The 14,329-nt window shown below is 66.4% G+C and overlaps 1 protein-coding gene across 1 annotated transcript; it reads left to right on the forward strand.

The window, feature by feature from the left end:
- Positions 1-2,436: 2,436 nt before the first annotated feature.
- On the forward strand, positions 2,437-9,175 carry MUC1 (mucin 1, cell surface associated). Its single transcript, XM_067539112.1, has 6 exons — positions 2,437-3,482; positions 3,824-3,897; positions 4,231-4,373; positions 4,782-4,906; positions 5,047-5,193; positions 8,409-9,175. Exons 1-6 carry the CDS (start codon positions 2,454-2,456, stop codon positions 8,475-8,477), a joined length of 1,587 nt encoding a protein of 528 aa, XP_067395213.1. The 5' UTR covers positions 2,437-2,453; the 3' UTR covers positions 8,478-9,175.
- The last annotated feature ends 5,154 nt before the right edge of the window (positions 9,176-14,329 follow it).

The following is a 14,329-nucleotide window of genomic DNA, read 5'->3' on the forward strand; positions in this document are numbered from 1 at the left end:
CCAGCTGCTTGAGCACCCGGGGCCGAGCCCCCACCCCCTGCCACCATGGTGCCCGGACGCCTGCACAGAGCTGCCCTGCGGCTGGGTCTAGTGCTGCTGCTGGCCACAGGTGAGAGGGGCCGTCGGGTCGGAGCCGCCCCGGGGCTCAGAGCTGCTCTGTTGGGCTCTCGGGGACTGGGGGGAGCCGTGGGACAGTGGAGGACCCAGGGCAGGTTTCTGTGGGGTGGGACCCCAGGTCCAGATCTGATCCGCTGCCTTTATCTGCCCCTCGATGGGGGGGCAATGGGCGAGTGGGCCTGCTTGTCCCAGACACTGCAGAGGACCATGGGCAGTGCCTGCCACTCCTGGGGTCCCCTCTGTGCAGCCCCCCACAGGGCCCAGTGTTCCTGGGGTCCCCCCTGCCCAGCTCCCCCCTGGGGTCCCCTCTGCCCTGCTTCTCTGGGGCCCTGAAATTGTGGGGGCCTCTCTCCCGGGGTGGGTGTTTTTGGGAGCCCCCTTCTGACGGTTTGCAGGCGCAGCGGGCAGGGCCAAGGAGGGCGTGGTGCCAGGCCCTGGGCTGGCCCTGGTGTGTCTGGGCTGCGTCGGTGCCGGCTGAGCCCAGTGCTAACGGCCCGGGCCCAGTCAGGGAGGCCAGGCAGGAAACGTCCTGCCCAGGACTCGTCCGGGGGCGCAGCGTGTGAACACCGGAGCTCATGCCCCGCTGACCCGGCAGGAGGCCGTGGGACACGGCGCCCCAAGAGAAGGGGGAGATGTTAGACTGGGCTGGTGCAGCCTGCAAGTCAGGCCCTGCCCTGGAGGTCAGGTGTAGGGCGTCTCTGTCGCTCCCAGACCGCTGGGCCCATGGGCTTCCTGTGGACGGGGCAGTGCTGCCCACTGGGTGGGGCTGGCCAGGATCTCTGTGTGGGGATGGGGTACTGTGTTAGCGGCAGGAATTGCTCAGCAGGACGCCCCAGCCGGGCGCTGCGAGACCCAGGAGGGCTGGAGCCTGGGCCACCCTCCCTGCCTGGGGGCACCTCGGCAGGCAAAGAGAGGCCGGGGGGGTCAGGGAGGGCCCTGCCCCGCCCGGCCCATGGTGAGCAAGGCGAGGAGGGAGGCCGAGGCTGCCGGAGGCCCTTGTGGACAGGACGCTCTGGCCAGCCTGGCGCTGCCAGACCCCTGCTCTGGCCCCCGCTACAGATGCCAAGGAAAGCTGCTTGGGGAAGGGGCCCTATTAAAATCCAAACAAATGGCCAGGCCACAGAGGCCAGCCCAGCCCGCCAGCCCCACAGCTCGCTCTGCAAGGGGCACACGGGGGCGGGGAGCTCTCCAGGGAGCCCGGGGGGCAGCTCTTCAGGGACCCTGCAGGAGGTGGGGGCAGCTCTCAGAGCGTGTCTCTGCTGGGAGTGTGAGGCAGCTCCAGGCATGACCCCAGGGGCGCCCGGCACCCAGCGACACAGACCGAGTTAGACCCTGGACCACGGGCTAAGAGAAAGTAGCGGAACCTCGAGTCTGGCCTGATCCGCAGCAGGGCTGGGCTGGGCTGGAGCCGCCGGGCGCTCGGCTGGCCCTCAGGAGATCTCACGTCGAGTGTTTGGGCCCCAGCAGCCACCCCTCTCTGCGTTCGAGCTGGGCATGGGGGGCTTGGTGCATCAGGCTTCCCCCCCATTGTCTGACTCATGCCTTGGAGCCGCTTCGTCCCCTCGGGGTCACCGGCTGCCCCCATCGTCCCTGGGGCCGGCCAGGCCTAGGCCAAGTCCTGTGAGCTCACGGCCTCGCTAGGACCTTGTGGCAGTGAGTTCCCCAGGCTAGTTACGTGCTGTGTAAAATAACTGCCTGCACCCAGCTGCGCCGTCCAGGGGGTTCCTGCTCCGCGCCTGCGCCCCGTCAGCTGCTCTGATTTCTCCTGAACTGAAAGATCACTTCTCTCCTAGGTGCGGCACAGGGCACCAACTCCACTGCTTCCCCCACCAGCAGCACCACTGACACTCCTCCCAGCAACACAGCCACCACCCCCAGCCATACAACCACCTCGCCCCACGACAGTGTGACCACTGCTTCCCCCAGCAACACCACAACCTCCCCCATCGGCAACATGACCACCCCGCTCCACGACAACGCGACCACCGCTTCCCCCAGCAACACCACAACCTCCCCTATCGGCAACATGACCACCCCGCCCCACGACACCGCGACCACCGCTTCCCCCAGCAACACCACAACCTCCCCCATCGGCAACATGACCACCCCGCCCCACGACACCGCGACCACCGCTTCCCCCAGCAACACCACAACCTCCCCCATCGGCAACATGACCACCCCGCCCCACGACAACGCGACCACCGCTTCCCCCAGCAACACCACAACCTCCCCCATCGGCAACATGACCACCCCGCCCCACGACAACGACCACCGCTTCCCCCAGACCTCCCCCACCGCTTCCCCCAAGCGACACCACAACCTCCCCCATCGGCAACATGACCACCCCGCCCCACGACAACGCGACCACCGCTTCCCCCAGCAACACCACAACCTCCCCCATCGGCAACATGACCACCCCGCCCCACGACAACGCGACCACCGCTTCCCCCAGCAACACCACAACCTCCCCCATCGGCAACATGACCACCCCGCCCCACGACAACGCGACCACCGCTTCCCCCAGCAACACCACAACCTCCCCCATCGGCAACATGACCACCCCGCCCCACGACAACGCGACCACCGCTTCCCCCAGCAACACCACAACCTCCCCCATCGGCAACATGACCACCCCGCCCCACGACAACGCGACCACCGCTTTCCCCAGCGACACCACAACCTCCCCCATCGGCAACATGACCACCCCGCCCCACGACAACGCGACCACCGCTTCCCCCAGCAACACCACAACCTCCCCCATCGGCAACATGACCACCCCGCCCCACGACACCGCGACCACCGCTTCCCCCAGCAACACCACAACCTCCCCCATCGGCAACATGACCACCCCGCCCCACGACAACGCGACCACCGCTTCCCCCAGCAACACCACAACCTCCCCCATCGGCAACATGACCACCCCGCCCCACGACAACGCGACCACCGCTTCCCCCAGCAACACCACAACCTCCCCCATTGGCAACATGACCACCCCGCCCCACAACAACACAACCACCCTGTCTCCCAGCAACACAACCACCGCTTCCCCCAGCAAAACAACCACCGCTCCCCCCGTCGACAGGACCACCACTGCTCCCCCCAGCAACACGACCACCACCGCTCCCCCTGTCAACAGGACCACCAGCGCTCCCCCCGTCGACAGGACCACCAGCGCTCCCCCCGTCGACAGGACCACCACTGCTCCCCCCAGCAACACGACCACCCCACCTCCCAGCACCTCCACAACCCCAGCCATAATCAGTTTCTCTCTCTCGTTCCGCATTCTGAACTGGATCTTCAATGACTCTCTTCTCAGCTCCGAGTCCAGTTACTACTGGGAGCTAAATAACACAATCCAGACCATGGTAAGCACAGCAGCCACTCCCAGGACCTTGACTGGGTGCCAGGGCCCTCAGCCAGAGTCTCCTGTCCTGGAGCAGCCAAGGGAGAGTTCCTCAATCCAGTCTGGGGAGACTCCCCTCCTGGATCCTGTCCTTGGCTCTGGGCCCCTTGGCCCCTCTCCATTCAGCTCTGGGGAGACGCCTGGGGCCCCCCCTGCCCCTGTGCCCCAGCACCCCAGAGAAGAGCAAAGAAGGTGAGCAGGGCCAAGGGCAGATCTGCCAAGCCGGGTGCGCCCTGCCCTCTCCCCCGAGCCCAGCTGGGTGCTGGGGGCTGGCTGTGACCTGCTCCTGTCTGTCTGTCACAGTACCGCGAGGTCTACGGCTGCAACAACTGCCCGAATGGGAAGAATTACCTGAGAGCCACCCAGCTGCGTTTCAGGTAGTGTGTGCCCTGGGGCTGCCCCAGCTGTGGGTGGGAGGGGCAGCGATGGGGGCAAGGGGAGGGGAGAGAGGCTAAATCTGTGTGTGGGGCCCTGGGGGGAGGGGAGTCCATGTCTGAGCAGCCCAGAGCTGTGGCTGCCCTCGGCAGGTATGCTGCCCCGGAGGTGGGGCTGGTGCACCTGTGGGGGGAATGGTCCATGGGGTGTGGGGGGCAGTTCAGGTGGGGGTGTGGGCAGCTGTGGGACATCCCGGTGGGAACGGGGTAGCTGGCGCAGGGTGAGGGAAGGGCTGGGCAGACCCAGGTAACACCCCCTGTTCGGGATGTCGGCAGCCCAGGCTCGGTGGTGACGGACTCCGTCCTGCAGTACCGAGAGAGCAGCACCAGCTTCAGCGCCACCAACGTTCAGGATCAGCTGAGGCAGAGGATGAGCGACACGGGCACCGTATCCGGGCTCCAGCTGGACAACATCCGCGGTGAGCAGGCTAGGCCAGGCCCCATGGTGCTGCAGCTGCCTGGCCCGGGGGTCCCTGTGCTGGGGGGACTCAGCCCATGGCGGAGGAGGCTGGTGTCCGCTTGGGCAGAGCGCTGGGGAGGGAGGGTTTCTGGGCCCCCTGGCAGCAGGCCCAGTCAGAGCTGCCCTCGCCGACCCTGGGGCCATCGCACTCAGCCCCCGCCCACATCCCCCTTGCCTCACACACTTAGGGCAGGGGCAGCTGGCACCAGGAGTAACACACCAGCACCCCTGGGCCAGCCCCTTTGCGATGGCCCGGCTCTGTCTCCTGGCCCTTCTGCCTGGCCAGCTGTGTCCCCTGGCCTGCACCCCTCTGCTGGCGCCTGCTGGGCCCCTCCCCAGCCACTGACGGCTCCTCTCTGTGTTTCAGCCGTTGCTGGCAGCTCTGCCCTGGCCACCTCAGCGCCACCGCCCCTGGTGCCTGGCTGGGGCATCGCCCTGCTGGTCCTGGTCTGCGTCCTGCTGGTGCTGAGCATCATCATCTTCATCCTGTTGGTGAGTGCCCCCCACCCCCCACCACTCTGGCCTCAGGCCGCACTGCAGCCTCGCCCCCCGTCTCTCCTACCCTCCTTCTCCCTGGGCCGACCCCACCATCCCCTCCGTGCCCCCCCTCACCAGCCTTCTCTCCCCCCCAGATCGTCTGCTCCTGTCGCAGGAGGAGCCGTGGGAAGCTGGATCTGTTCAGTGCGCAGGACTCCTACCAGCCCATGAGCGAGTACCCCACCTACCACACCCACGGGCGCTTCGTCGCCCCCGGCATGAAGCACAACCCCTACAGCGAGGTGAGCGGCGGCTGCCTTGGCACTGCCCCGCACCAGCCTGTGCCAAGTGCCTGTGCCCGGTCCATGGCAGCCCTCCCAGCGCACACACTGGGGGTGCCAGTGGCTGGTGCTGAGGGCAGATGGGCCCCTCCCACTGCTCCCTGCGAGCGGGGCAGGGGCAGGGGCTTGCTGAGTTCATCCCAGAAAGTGTCACCAGAGAGGACGTAAAGCCAGAGGCAGGGTCAGTGCGTGATGGCGGCACAGGGCTTCCCAGGGCCCTAACCGTGTCCCGCCCCTGTGCCCACCACGAGAGCCGGCAGGGGTGGGTCAAGAGCATGGGGGGGGGGGGCAGACCCAGGAATGTGGGCCCTGGGCCCTGCTGCACTATACACAGCTGTGTGTGGGGGGGAGGGGGCCGGCTCCTGGGATAGCTGGGGCGGCCTGGTCCTGGGGGTGGCTATGGGGTGTGGTCCTGGGGGCGGGACTGGGCACTGGCCTGGCCAGAGCCGGGCGGTGTTGTTCCCAGTCAGGTGGCTGCAGCCAGGTCCCTGGGCGGGGCGGCCCCTCGCTGAGTTAATCACTAACCGGGCAGCTACCCGCTGATGTGAAACCAGCCGCTCATGGAGCAGGCCGGTGGCTGTGCCCCCCCTGCCTTGCCCCCACGGGCTCTGGCCGGTCTCTGGTGGCCGCCAGTCCAGTACCTGTCATGCTCTGCGCTGGGCAGCACCAACCCCCCCGTCCCTCCCTGCCCTGGGACCGGGGCCTGCCAGCCCCTCCCCATGCACTCCGCATTCCCACGGAGGCCGGGGACTCTGCTCCGCTCCCAGCAGGACGCTCCGCAGGGCTGCTTGAGGAGAGAAATAAGGCGCCACCAGCTTGTCCTCCCCAGCTGGGAATAGGCCGAGGCTGTGGCTAGGGGGTCAGTGACCCGTGACCAGCCCAGGGCCCTGCTGGTGTCTCCGTCCCGGCCGGGGCTGCAGCCAGAGGTTTGCTGAACGCTCTGCCCTTGGTCAGCAAGAATCACACAGGGCTGGTCTCGGCCTGGGCTGTACGGGAGGTCACACAGGGCTGGTCAGACTGGACGGTCACCATGGTCCTGGCCGGCCTGGGACACTAGGAACGAAAACCTGTGACTCCTGCTGCTACCACCATCATTGGGGACGAGTCTCTGCCTCGCTCCAGAGCGGTGGGGGGTTGGGAGGGCTGGAGTGGGGGCTGGGGTCGGTGGGTGAGGTTGTGGGCGAGGGATGCAGTGGGGGCTGGGGTCACAGGGTGGCGCGGTCGGTGAGGGGAAGGAGTGGGGTGGAGGGGGCAGTTGTCTGGCTCTGGGACAAAGCGCTCTACCACTAGCTGTCTTGGCAGTGCTGGCTGTGCCCCTTGCCCAGGGTGGCCTCGCTGGGCTCTGCCCCGGAGCCGTGCCCACTGGATTCCCCGGTGGCCCCACTCCTGCTCCCAGACGTGGGGTCCTGGCTGGGGGCAGCTGCAGCGAGGGACCCTGGCTGGTGCTGGGCCCTGTGCTCCCGGGAAGGCTGGGCTCCCACAGGTGTTCCTAACACCGCCCAGCCCATCCCTCCTGACTTTTGGGAGGGCAGCTGAGGCCTGGGCCATGCCCTGTGCAGAGCCCGGGTGGCAGGTGTCCGTAGGGAGTTCTGCACGGCCTGTAGCAGGCAGCGTCCATATGTGGGGCTCTGGTTTTCCCTCCTCCTCCCCTCCCCGGGGGGGGGCCTGTAGTCGGCTCCACGTCTCTCCCTCGGAAATAGCAGCCCCCCCTCTGCCCCCAGGTCACGCCTGGCGCAGCTGGTTGGTGCCCCAGGCGCTCCAGGCCTGCCGGGAATTCTGCCAGAGACTGGGGGGCCTGCCAGGGTAGGGGGTTCCTCTGCTGTGAAATGGTGTCATCCAAGCCAGCCCCAGGGCACCCCGCTGGTGGGGCTGCGATGAAGGAGCAGGCTGGGCTTGAGGCCTGTGGGGCCAGCTCCGAGGTGCAGCACGGGGGGAGGATGGGGAGCGCCTCAGTCGCTAACTCCCGGCCTCAAGCCCAACTTGTGTCCAAAGTAAACCCTTGCGGCAGGGGGCGCAGGGAGCAGGAACTCGGGGCGTCAGCCACACGGGCTGGGGTGTCACCAGTGGGCTCCGAGAGGAGGGACCTAGGCAGGTGCAGTGGGTAGGGGACGTGGGAGGACATTATCCACGCGAGGGGCCGGCTGAGGACAGCACCACCTTCAGCCGCCTGCGTCCCTCTGCCTGGGCGTGGCGGGATGCGTCCGCGGGGGGCCGAGCCTGACCAGCCGCACGGCCTGCGCTGGGCCGGGAGCCGACGTGGCCCGGCGCGCGGACGAGGGGCAGCTCTGCACCTGCTTGGCATTTGGCTGCTGGAGGGCCGAGGCTGGAGAAAGCCCAGCGGGAGCGCTGCTCTCCCGCCCTGGCCAGGGGCCCCATGGGGCTGGGCCCTGACCCGCCCCGGAGTGTGTGTTATGCACTGTCCCTGTTCCCGGCCGGCTGGCTGTGGGCAGGGCGCTGGGCTGGATCCAGCCGCTCAGCTCTGTACAGCCAGCGGCTGAGGCTGTTCACATACCCGGCTTGAGTAAATATTTACTTTTGCCAGGCTGGCTTATCGACAGGAGACAAAAGAGCCAAGTCATGGGAAGCCTGGGCCGGGAGGGGAGGGCGGCGTGCAGCCGGCCCACGGGGTAGCTGGCGTTGCCCAGGAGGGTGGGGAACCTCCTGCTCTGGGCGTGACCCTTCAGCCTGGACCCCTCGCTGCCGGGGCAGGGCACGCCTGTGCACGCGCGGCGGGGGCAGTGTGAGGGGCCACGCTGGCCGCGTGACGAGTGGCGTGTTTACAGCCGACACTGGGTTGTTTGTGGTGCCCGTGGCAAAAGGCCAGCGCTTGCTCCAGTGGCGCCAGGTGCTCTGAACATTAACCCCATGAAGCAGCCACAGCCCCACGGGCTTTGGGGGGGGTCACCCTCCCCCCAGACCCATCATGTGCCCCCCATGCTGCCGGAGGGGCACAGAGCTGGCGAGGTCCCGGGGCGGGGGCGGCGTGGCCGGTGTTTAACAGGACTGTGGTCTGTTTGCGAGGGCTCAGCCCCGCGACTCCTTTTCCGTCCCCCAGAGCCCTGGTTTCCATGCCAACAGAGGAATGGGGTGGTTGCCTGCCTGGGGGGTTCCTGGTTGCCAGGTAACGATGGATTGGCCCAGCCTGGCTCTAACTCATCCTTTCTGCTACTTCCCAGATCACCGCAGGCAACAGGAACGGCACCAATGCCTTCTACACCAACCCTGCCACCTCGGAGGATCTCTAGGGGCACCCCGAGAACCGGCGGGCGCAGCGTTCCCACAGTGCCCTGTGCTTCCTGCAGCTGGACTCCAAGGGGCCGGGCCAGGGCGCACAAGGCAGCCCCCGGGGCGGGCAGGGGGTTGCTGTGCTGAGGGGGGGCGGGGGGGATGATAGATTCACAGTGTAGAAGGGTGGGGAGGGGGTCTCAGCCCTGGGGTCTGCACCCCACCCTGCACCCTCGGCCCTGTGGGAGAAGGAGCTGCTCCAGAACCGACTGGGCCATGGAGGTGAGCGCTAATGAGACGGAGCAAAGTCCTGCCTCACTCCACGGGGGGTGTAAAGGGGCTGCCATATACCCCCCGCCAGCCAGCCTGGGCAGTGCAGGGAGTACGGCAGTGGGTCCCCAGGGGAGCCCCCCCATGCTGCCCCGAGCTGTGGATGGGGTGAGTCCCTCGCTCCCCTCTCTGGCCCAGCTCCCACCTGCTCCCCAGTGCAGGGAGCGCTTGTCGGACGGTTCCGGAGCGGCCCAATTTGAATGCATGAAGGAACTGGATGAACAATGTGAGAGGGAGACACCCCCCCTCAGCTCCAAGCGCCTCCTGCCCCCTAGTCACTTGCCAAATGCCTTATCCTGCCATGAGGCCCCCAGTGCTCAAGGTTGCGTCTGGCCTGCACCGCTCGCCTGGGGCTGTTTTTATACGTGAGCTGTGAGCTGTAAAGATGCGGCCCGGGGCGGCCCCCCCCCCCCCCCCCGCCGGGATGGGGGAGAGGGTCACAGCGTCCTTGGGAAGGTCTGTATTTATCGTGGTTCACAATAAAGGGAGCTGTGCTGACGGCTGGGCTGGCTTTCAGTGTGTTTTTCTCCTGCGCCTTGCGGACTTCAGCTTCCGCACAGGGGGCAGTGGGACGGGCATCCCTCAGACCCACCAGCCCATCTCCGCAGCCCAGCAAGTAGAGGGCCAGGGTGCCCCTCAGCGACATGCCCTTTCCTGCTCTGACAACGGGGAGTTCAGCCCCCAAATGCCGCCCGTCCAGCCAGCTGAGAGCAGTAACGCTGCAGAAAGGCACCATGGCGATGGCTGGGCAGGTATAAGCTGGACTCAAGGAACAGTGTGGCTCTGAGACTGCTCTTGGGGTGACCAAGACCCTCCGGGGACAGCACCTTGGCATTACCAAGAATCCTCTGGGTCTCCCTGGGCTCGTGGGGGCAACCAGCTGGACGGTGCAGCCTCCGCAGCTGCGGTGGCTCCGTGGCAGCAGCGGGACCACGGCTCATCCTGGTGCTGGTGGGGCACTGCTCACCGTGACTGGGAGGTCACAATGCCACTCAGATTGCCTCGGCCAGAGTGCTGTTTGTCGGCCCCCCCCCCAAGCTTCCCTCCCCCATGTGGGCCCTCGGCATGTGCCTATGAGCGTAGGCGGTGCTCCACTCCTGTTCCTGGCACCGCTGGCTGTAGGCTTGTCCCTGGGAGCGTGGGTGCATTGTCGGCCCTGGCCCTGGCCCTGCGATGGGGCTGGGGGGGGCGTTGCCAGCCCTGGGACTCGTTCTGCAGGGCAGCTGGAGTGCGCAGGGGCTGAGCAGCTCGGCTGGGCCTGGGGCCTGGGCCCGCGCTGCCGTTTCACAGCGTGTGGGGGGGACACTGCCAGCCCTGCCATGCTCCCTCAGCGCTGTGCAGAGCGGCGGAGCCAAGCGCCCAGCCTGGCACAAGCTGTGACGCAGGGGCAGGGGCTGGGCCAGGCCTGGGCAAATACCGAAAAGCCAGAAAACAAGGAAACGAAACTTACTGTTTAAATAAGGAAATGACTGGGGCTGGGAGGCAGGCGGGGTGGGGCTGGGTGTGAGGGGACAAGCTATGGGGGGGCAGGTGTGAGGGGACAAGCTATGGGGGGGGCAGGTGTGGGGGGACAAGCTATGGGGGGGTGAGGGGCTGAGAACGGCGGGGGGTGGAGCTGGGTGTGAGGGGCTGAGGACGGTGGGAGTTGGCTGGTGGGCTGGGTGTGAGAGCACAAGCTATGGGGGGGGGGGGTGTGAAGGGACGAAGCCGGCGGGGGTTGGGTATGTGGGGGCCCGTTGGGCAGGCAGGCCTGAGCGCACTGGGGCAGGCCCTGCTCGCTGGGACCACGCCGCTGTGAACAGCCCTGCGTCCGGGTGCAGCCGGGCCGGGGAGATTCCAGAGCCATGTGTGGTGAAGGCGCAGCAGTCACAGCCCTGGGCTCCTGCATCACTGAACCGCCTGATTTCCCCCGAGCGGGGCCCAGGCAGTGCCACGGCGCTGCTCACAGGGACGTTGCCTGCCAGCGACTCACAGCCCCTCAGTCTCCTGGTATCGGGGAGTCGGGGCACAGGCCTTTCAGGGTGTGTCTACACTGCGGTGTAAGCCCAGGGACAGGGGGACGCACGTCAGCTGACCCATGTTAGTGAACCTGGGGCTTGAGCGTCTACACCAGCGGGTCTCAACCTTTTTTTTTCCCGAGTACCACTCGGGCCAGGTACAGTCAGGGCAAGTACCACTTGACTGTACCCGACCCGAGTACCACTCGGGGAAAAAAGGGGGGGGGGGGAACGTGCGGTGGTGGCGGGGTTTCGCGGTGGGGGGGCGAGACGTGTGGCGGCATTACATGGGGGGAACAATGCCTGCCGCCGAAACCCTGCCGCCGTTTGCCCAAGGTTTCGCAAGGGCGGGCGGGAGGGCACTTCCGGCGGTGGATTCGGCGGCACGGTACGGCTCGCGTACCACCAGCCTTCTCATAAGTACCACTGGTGGTACATGTTGAGAACTGCTGGCCTACACTAATTCTGACCCGATTGATTTTCTAACTCAGGGGCTCTGGCGTCTACACTGCGGCACACAGACCCGAATCGAACCACCCAGCGCCCGCCCTGTGACCACACTGCACTGAGGGACGGCAGCAATTGACTGGCCACCCTGCACGGTCCGGGGGGTTGTGAGCACATGGCAGCGTGGCCTGCCGAGCGGCCTTGGCACGCTGGGTGCGGCCAGCTACCGAAGCCGGCCAGGTGGAAGAGGCGGCGTTTGGAGCCCTGCGCTTGCTTGCACTTGCACACCTGTGTCAGGGAAGGCACAGAGCAACTGTGCGATGCGGGTGGACATTTCGGTGCCTAGCTCAGCGCAAGGTGGCGGGCATTATGGATATTCCAAAGGTAATTGCTGGATTTCGCCTCCTTTTTTCCCCCATTCCTCGGAGGCCAGCACAGCTCGTGTCCCGGGGCAGCCAATGCCAAGGGTAGCCCGGCAGAGCGCTGCCTGGCTCCCCAGCACAGCCGGGTCAGCCTCTGGGCCCTTGCAATGGCTTTCATGGCGGGCGGGGAGCGGTGGGGGGACGGACAGACACACACACAATCTGGGAGCGGCTTGCACCCGAGCTGCTCTGCGCAGGGGAAGCACTCCGCCAGCATTAGGACGGGGAGACGCCTGAGCAGTGACCTTGCTGGCACTGTCTCCACAGTGCTGTGTCTTGTGATGAAGCCTGCAAGAGCGTCCAAAAGGCCTATGGGGAAAGGAGGGCGAGGGGCCCGTGGGACCCCCTCACCTGGGTCAGGGCAGGCACCACAGCTGGGCTAGGAGCCTGGTTCTCGCCCTCCGTCTGCCAAAACTGAGGCCCACATGCTGGGATGAGGCAGTGCCACTCGGCTGTGTAAAGGCGCCACTTTCCTTTGCTGCGCGGGGCAGGGCAGAGCGCCCGGACTGCCAGCCATGCCCGGCCAGGCATCGGTCGGCTCAGGGGGGCTGGGCAGGAGACGGGCCCGGTGCTGCCCAGCCATCGCTCTGCCCACCCAGCAGTGGAAGAGCCGCACACCCGCAAACAGCCGCTTATCACCCACCAGCACCCCCTCGCTTCCCGTTTACTCTGAGTCACTGAGCTAGGCATGGCTACAGCTGGGGAAAGCCCAGGGCAAGACATTTCCTCCACACCCTGCTGCCCAACCCCTCACGTCCAGGGCCTCATCATCCCCAAGGGTGGCTGGCCCTGCCCCTCAGCACCACAGCCGCCCAGGGAGGCCTCCACCTCTAGCCCCATTGGGCCCCTGTGCTAGCTGGGGGGTCCCTGCTCCTCTGCCCCAAGGGGCTCCTACGCCCCAGCGCTGGATGGGGATTACCAGGGTGCCAGCCATCCCTCCCCAGGGCCATACGCCTCGTCCCCACCCTGGGGCTCTCAACTGGCCGCACGGAAGCAGTAACAGCTCCTGGTGCCCAAAGGATGCCCTGGTCAAGGAGCTGGGCGCCCGGTAGGTGCAGCGTGTGGGCTATGGGGGTACACGGCGGGCCTGTAACACCACGACACGGCAAGCGCTCACTAATGGGCCTGATACCCAGGGAGTCTGAGCGGCCCTCTGCCATCCCCTCCCAGCACCCCAGCCGGTTCCCGGCAGCCTGCGTGACTCTGGTGTCCCCAGCCCAATCATAATGATCTTTTATGACCCTTTACACTCCTCATAAACCTTTACAACCCCCATAGCAGCACTGGGCAAGAACATGCTCTCTCCTTCGCTGGGCAGGGACAAGGGAGTGGGCCCCAGACACCCTCCCCAGCTGCTGACTGCAGAATACGTGTCTGGGGCCATCCGCGGCCATGTGAGCAGGCAGCACATTCCCAGGCATGTGACCCCAGCCCTGCAAGACCCCGCACCTCAGTCCCTGCCCAGCACCCACGGGTGAGGCCACACCCCTGCTGCCCAGCAGACGGTGACGCACAGCCAGTGGAGCCTGGCCCTGCAGCACAGTGCTGTCCGCCCGGCTCCCTGTGCCCATTCCTGGGCTTGCATTGCCCTCTGCCGGCCGTCACTGGGGTGCCGCACACAGGCCTGTTTGTGTGGACTCCACCAGAGACCAGGAAACAGCAGCTGTGGCTCCAGAGAAGCCACATGTACCCCCTCCCCAGGGCCAGGGCCAGGGCCCCCCAGCTAAGATGGGGAGGAAGGTCAGTGGAGAAGAACCAGGCCAGGCGTGTGCTCGGGACACTGCCCCAGCGGCAGCTAGCAATTCTTCTACGGGCAGTGTGGTTTAGTGGTGAGAGCCGGGCATCAGGCGTCACGGGATCTGTTCTCCCCTCTGACACTGAGTCACTTGGGCAAATCTTTTTACCACCACAGTTCCTCCCTAGGGCGGTTGGGATTCCAAAATCTGTGGGGTAGTTCTGGATGGTGCTATGCACAGGCCAAATATCTGTCTGAAGGAGAGGGGCTCCCGGAGTCTCTGGCATTGCAGTTTATTGTAGGAAACCATGAAAATACAGCGACTGTACAGTGCAGACCCCATGAGACTCCACGGTGGCTCTGAGAGCTCCTATGCCAGGGGCAGGTCCCGCAGGCCCATGGCTGGACCTCAGGGATGGAGCACAGGCTGCACTGGGACCCCAGCCCAGCCCCCAGTGCCCGAGCACAAGCCCTATGAGGCTCCGGCCCTGCCGTCCCCAGCCAGCCCAACGCCTGCATCCTGCCCACGGCTGTGCAGCACAGGCCAGGGAAGGGTACGAGTCGGCGGCTTTGTTCCTTGGCACTTTGCTGTCTGTGGGGGTGCAGCTGCACAAACCCCACACCGGACACGTTCTGCAGATGGAAGGAGGCGTGTGCAGGGTGCAGGGCAGCAGGTGCACCCCCCCGGGCAGGAAGGTGGCGGGTGCACCTCATGCGGTGCCGTAGCGGCAGCGCGGGACAGGTGCAGCGGGGCAGGATCTGGCACGCCGGGGGAACGCCCTGCATGGCAGTGTGAGGTTCGGGGTGAGACCCCTCCATGGGAACCAGCTGCTCCCCCATCTTCCCACATGCTGAACATCAGTGGGTGTTTCGACAGCAGGCTGCATTCTGCCCAGGGCACTTCATTCTACAGCCTGGTGCCCACCCAGAGAGAGGGGTGC

The sequence above is a fragment of the Emydura macquarii genome, unplaced genomic scaffold, assembly GCF_026122565.2.
Source record: "Emydura macquarii macquarii isolate MOO-44397 ecotype Brisbane River unplaced genomic scaffold, CSIRO-AGI_Emac_v2 contig_527, whole genome shotgun sequence".
Taxonomy (NCBI): domain Eukaryota; kingdom Metazoa; phylum Chordata; order Testudines; family Chelidae; genus Emydura; species Emydura macquarii.

Bases quoted from the DNA above. Each gene is read 5' to 3' on its own strand.
- MUC1 (XM_067539112.1), top strand. From the start codon at position 2,454: ATGACCACCCCGCCCCACGACAACGCGACCACCGCTTCCCCCAGCAAC. The intron at 3,898-4,230 runs GTAGTGTGTGCC...GGATGTCGGCAG, and splicing joins GCCACCCAGCTGCGTTTCAG to CCCAGGCTCGGTGGTGACGG. The intron at 4,907-5,046 runs GTGAGTGCCCCC...TCTCCCCCCCAG, and splicing joins TCATCATCTTCATCCTGTTG to ATCGTCTGCTCCTGTCGCAG.